The following is a 6,000-nucleotide window of genomic DNA, read 5'->3' as shown; positions in this document are numbered from 1 at the left end:
TGTTAACAGTGTAAACTACGGATGAGTCATGTGTTAACACAGTGTAAACTACGGATGAGTCATGTGTTAACAGTGTAAACTACGGATGAGTCATGTGTTAACAGTGTAAACTACGGATGAGTCATGTGTTAACAGTGTAAACTACGGATGAGTCATGTGTTAACACAGTGTAAACTATGGATGAGTCATGTGTTAACAGTGTAAACTACGGATGAGTCATGTGTTAACAGTGTAAACTACGGATGAGTCATGTGTTAACAGTGTAAACTACGGATGAATCGGTCGCAGTAAAGCAGCACCTGCTAACGGGTCGAACCCTTTAGCTCAGCTGGTTAGTGCGTCTGCCTGTGGATCCTATGGTCCCAGGTTCAAATCCACTCGGCTACAATAGTAAAACATGCTTCTCTTGGCTCCTCCTCAGCCTTAGGGCCAGAATAACACATGCGTAACGTTTCAAAATAGGATCTGCCTAGATTTATGACAGATACTTTGTCATTCATTACACCTTTGTTCTTTATAGCATTATGACTATGTTATGTGTGTATATAGCTCCATCATTCTATCACATGAAGTGGTGTAGATAGCTCCATCATTATATCACATGAAGTGGTGTAGGTAGCTCCATCATTCTATCACATGAAGTGGTGTAGATAGCTCCATCATTATATCACATGAAGTGGTGTAGGTAGCTCCATCATTCTATCATATGAAGTGGTGTAGATAGCTCCATCATTCTATCACATGAAGTTGTGTAGATAGCTCCATCATTCTATCATATGAAGTGGTGTAGATAGCTCCACCATTCTATCATAATGAAGTGGTGTAGATAGCGCCATCATTCTATCATATGAAGTGGTGTAGATAGCTCTATCATATGAAGTGGTGTAGATAGCTCCATCATTCCATCATATAAAGTGGTGTAGATAGCTCCATCATATGAAGTGGTGTAGATAGCTCCATCATTCTATCATATGAAGTGGTGTGATGACAATAGGTCCGTTGTTCTTCCCAGACTTGTTGGCACAGGGGCTGAAGAAAGGATAGATGTTGCCTGTGAAGGTGGCAGAGAACTCGTGGATATGACGTTTGGCATCCACATTGTAGAAGGACACCTGTGGAAAGAAGATAGATAGATAGATAGATAGATAGATAGATAGATAGATAGATAGATAGATAGATAGATAGATAGATAGATAGATAGATAGATAGATAGATAGATAGATAGATAGATAGATAGATAGATAGATAGATAGATAGATAGATAGATAGATAGATAGATAGATAGATAGATAGATAGATAGATAGATAGATAGATAGATAGATAGATAGATAGATAGATAGATAGATAGATAGATAGATAGATAGATAGATAGATAGATAGATAGATAGATAGATAGATAGATAGATAGATAGATAGATAGATAGATAGATAGATAGATAGATAGATAGATAGACAAAGGGGTTACATTTTGAAGAGTATGTACAGTATTTTCTTAACCGTTCGCAGCAGCTGGCTTTGTGAGATCTAAACTACATTTCCCATACTGCACCTGTCCTTTCTCGTAGTCCACGAAGACGCCGATCTTGTTTGGTCTTAGGCTGAGGGGGACTTCTGTAGAAGGTCTGTTCCTGAGGAGAGGAGAGGGGGAACACATTTTTATTATGTAGTGGACGGTGGTTGAGATCAGGGACAAGTATCGCGCACATAAATGCTCACAAATACACACAAACACACACATACTTAGGTCACTTTTAGGGATTTGCATTTGTCATGGGGTGGACTCTGATGAATACATGTCTGACTTATGTGTGTGAATTAAGTATATTATTTCTGGGTTGCTGTGTTACTTTACTGTGTGTAGTTTCAGTTGGAGTGATCTAAACCTAACCTAACTGAAACCATAACCGTAGCCTTAATCATAACAACTATATGCCTAACCATAACCATAACAACTACATGCCTAACCCTAACTCTACCCCAAACCTTAACCTTAACAACTAACCTTACATGCCTAAGCTGTCTCGAAATTGGGAACAGGGCTTTTGTCCCCTCTTAGACAAACCGTCCCAAATCAACTGGTCTTTAGTCTGAAACGCGTCCCTGGTTTTAGGCCAAGTCCAAAACACACACAGTAAAAACCTACTTGTCTCTCAGGCTGAGGAACCAGTATCCGTTGCTAGGGGTAACCTCGATCTTTCCCTTCCTGTTGTTTGATTGGCTGGCCACGCCCAGATCCCAGTCTGTCTTCCCGCCCACCTCCACCTGTTACAGGAAATGCAGAAAGTATTATCGACACTGAGAGGCTTGGGGAGGAATCGAATACGATAAAGGGCTTTACGCGATCAGGATACAAAGGATTTAACTGTGTATCTTGGGGGTGTATCTTGGATGGGGATGTGGTGGGGACTGATGTAACATGCCTTCGAGCAACATTGTACTTATTTGATGCCTATTCTTATGTCTGCACGTTCTACGTTGCACTACTTTTATACCTATTCTTATGTCTGCACTTTATGCATTGTTTTTATTCTGTCAACTGTGTGCTGATTTTATGCCCATGTTCATTTTATACTAATTGCTGTGGGGCACTCTGGACTGCGTTCCATGTGTGAAAAGTGCTATATAGATAGTTATTCATATTTATTATTATTATATTGTAAAAAATGCATGCATCTGGAGTGTGGTCCAGATTTACGATAAAAATACAGAGAGAGGTCCAGAAAGAGTTCAGGTTGCCTTTAACACCGGGCCTGACCTCAATTGGTTTCATTGGGGACTTTACACCATCAACTTTGGATGCAGGATTCAGTGGATGGAGGACAAAGGGTCTGAAATTTGTTCACCAACTTATTCACTCCGGCCAGCTTAAATCTTTCGAACAACTCAGAGTGGAGTTTAGCCTTCCCAGTACTGACTTTTTCAGATGTCTCCAATTAAGACATTTTTTAGAAAACCAGGAAGATTGGGACAAAATTCGACACCCTTCTGCTATAGAACGCTTTATAGCCAATATCCAAATTGATGCTTCAATACAAAGAATTCGTTCTTAATTATATCAAAAACCTAATATCAATGAACCCCAACGACTCGCTATACATTAAGTTGAAGTGGGAGGCTGAGCTCCAACAGGAGATCTCACAAGAGGAGTGGTTCGATGTTTGTACTGAATCACATAAGGTGACTAATTCTAATTCCTGGAGAGAATATAAATGGAAGGTCATTATAGTAGGTTTTTCAAGACCCCCTTATTGACTGCTAAAGCAGGTACGACTCCCACAAGCGAATGCTGGAGGGGATGTGGTGAACAAATAGGTAACCATACACACATTTTCTGGACATGCCCAAAACTATGTCATTTCTGGGATGATGTATTCAGGGATGTAAAAAAAGTATTCAACATGGACATCCCACAAGATTTCAAAACTGCCATCCTCGGAGTCATACCAGAGGGCATTGAGGGAAGGAAAAGTGTGTATCTTCTTCAAATATTGTTAACTGCTGCCAAGAAAATGATCACAATTAATTGGTTAAAACCCAGTCCCCCAACACATAACCAATGGCTAAACAAAGTTAAAGAAATTCAGGACATGGAGAGGATGACTCATCTGATCAGGTTGCAAAGTGAACAGTTCGATAGAAAGTGGGCTTGTATAGAGTGAATAGGGCTATAAAGGCAACGTATTACTTATTTTCATCTTATTATTTTCTATCTTATTCCCCATTTTATTGTCATTTTCTTTTTAAAATGGTTTGATCCACACATGTAGTACCTGTTTTTTTATATTTTTAATTTTTAATTTATTTATGTATTTATTTTTACGCCCCTTCCCCTTCCCCAAGCATATAGCTGTCTCTTAATGACACGGTACAGACAGGATGTTAATTGAGAACTAGTTGTAAAATATATCTGCATATCTGTACTGTCTTGATTTTGTGCTGAATAAAAAAATATATAAAAAAAAATGCATGCATTGAAATGTCTGTAAAGTCTTGACGACATTGAAAATGAGGGTGATAAAGGTTTGGTTTGATTTGATGTACAGTACTTCGATGGGGCACGTGGAAGGATACCAGCAGGTTGGTTGTGGTGGGCAGCTATCGGTCAAAAAGACACATTCCTGACTCCACGTCTAATTTAAAGAAGCATTTGCACTTAAGTAAAAGTCATGTTATTGATATATTGTCTTATTCCATATTTCTATTGAGGTAATCCAAATATAACTGAAAGTATCCACATTACTTTTATATTGTGATACTTAAGATTAAGTTACTGCATGCATCTTTCATCGGTTAACTTGTAACTGTAATGGAATGCATTTATAAAGTAACACTCCCAACCCTGCACATAGACACACACGCACATGTACACACACAACACACTTTCATCTTGAAGCTGAGGGACAAGACACACGCGCGCGCGCGCACGCACGCACGCACGCACGCACGCACACACACACACACACACACACACACACACACACACACACACACACACACACACACACACACACACACACACACACACACACACACACACACACACACACACACACACACACACACACACACACACACACACACACACACACACACACACACACACACACACGGTGGGTACTGTACTACTGGATTTCAATGCAGCTTTTGACCTCATAGATCACGAGTTGCTGCTCATCAAACTAACTGCATATGGATTCAGAACTGCAGCTGTTAACTGGATAAAAAGCTATCTATGTAACAGACAGCAATGTGTTGTGTTTAATGGTACCCTGTCCAACTTTAAATCCCTACAGTGTGGAATTCCACAGGGAAGCTGCCTGGGGCCCCTCTTCTACGCCATTTTTACAAATGATTTGCCATGGGTATTAGAAAATACATGTATGGTTAATGTAAGCCGATGATACTACAATGTATGCATCATCAGACAAGACAGAAGAGCTTAATGAAGTCCTTCAGAGAGAATTGAACTTAGTGTCCACTTGGGTGTCTGAAAACAGGCTGAAGTTAAACATCTCAAAAACCAAGAGCCTAATATTGGGATCCAAGCATGCTATAAGAAAATACGTGAAGCTAAGTATATCTTTAGACGGAACAGCTATTGAGCAAGTTAGAGAGGCAAAGCTGTTGGCCCGTGTCACACTTGATGGAACACTCTCATGGTCAACTCACACCAACAATGTGGTTGCCAAAATGAGCAGAGGTATTTCAATTATCAGAAGGTGTAGGTATTTTCTAGCCGATTTGATATTGAAGCAAGTGATACAGTCATTAGTTCTTTCTCACCTTGACTACTGTCCAGCTGTCTGGTCTAATGCCTCAAGACAAGAGCTCAATAAGATCCAGCTCACTCAGAACAGAGCGGCCCATCTGGCCCTGAACTGCTCAATGAGAAACAGTGTGGAGTGGATGCATACCAAGCTGTCGTGGTTGAAGGTGGAAGACAGACTGGATTGCAGCCTGATCTTGTTCATGAGGAATATATATATCTCAAGAGAACCTACAGTATCTGTTTGTATTCACAGCTAACATGTACACATGATCGACATAAGTATAATACTAGGCATGCCTTTAGGGAAACGTTCACACTGCTACTACCAAAAACCAATGCAGCAAAGAAAACTGTTATGTCATATTGGAATAAACTGCCAGTACATCTTACTCAGATAACCAGTAAGATAAGTTTTAAAAATAATTTGAAAAGAGCATTGAGAGAAAAATAAATTAGTTTACATGAAAGAAAAACACAGATACTGTAGTTTACACTGTAAAGATATGACTGTCTGAGAGTTTAATCCCTTTTATTGTATTTTCTGTGATCTGATACTGATAGTTTGTGTACTGTAATGCTATTTGGAATTATTTTTATATGTAGGAATATATTTTTAAATGTATGCTACTATAATGTTATGTATGTATGTATGTATGTGTGGAGGAAGACTAGTTGTTGCTGCGGTGATGACTAATGGGGATCCGTAATAAAGATACACACACACACACAC

General features: G+C 39.4%; 1 protein-coding gene across 1 annotated transcript in view; it reads right to left on the bottom strand.

Annotated features, from left to right (window-relative positions):
- Positions 1–959: 959 nt before the first annotated feature.
- Positions 960–6,000, bottom strand: part of LOC311243505 (zinc finger protein RFP-like) — a gene marked incomplete at both ends in the record, with an annotated part of 81,403 nt that continues 76,362 nt past the window's right edge. Inside the window, 3 exons of the mRNA XM_084332746.1 lie at positions 960–1,112; positions 1,551–1,629; positions 2,145–2,263. Coding sequence (XP_084188872.1) covers positions 960–1,112; positions 1,551–1,629; positions 2,145–2,263 — 351 coding nt within the window. The remainder of the gene's footprint in view (positions 1,113–1,550; positions 1,630–2,144; positions 2,264–6,000) is intronic.

Source organism: Notolepis coatsorum (assembly GCF_963971535.1).
Source record: "Notolepis coatsorum genome assembly, chromosome: 1".
NCBI classification, from domain to species: Eukaryota; Metazoa; Chordata; class Actinopteri; order Aulopiformes; family Paralepididae; genus Notolepis; species Notolepis coatsorum.
Note: the sequence above shows the minus strand (reverse complement) of the source record. Positions and strands in the feature narration are given on the sequence as shown.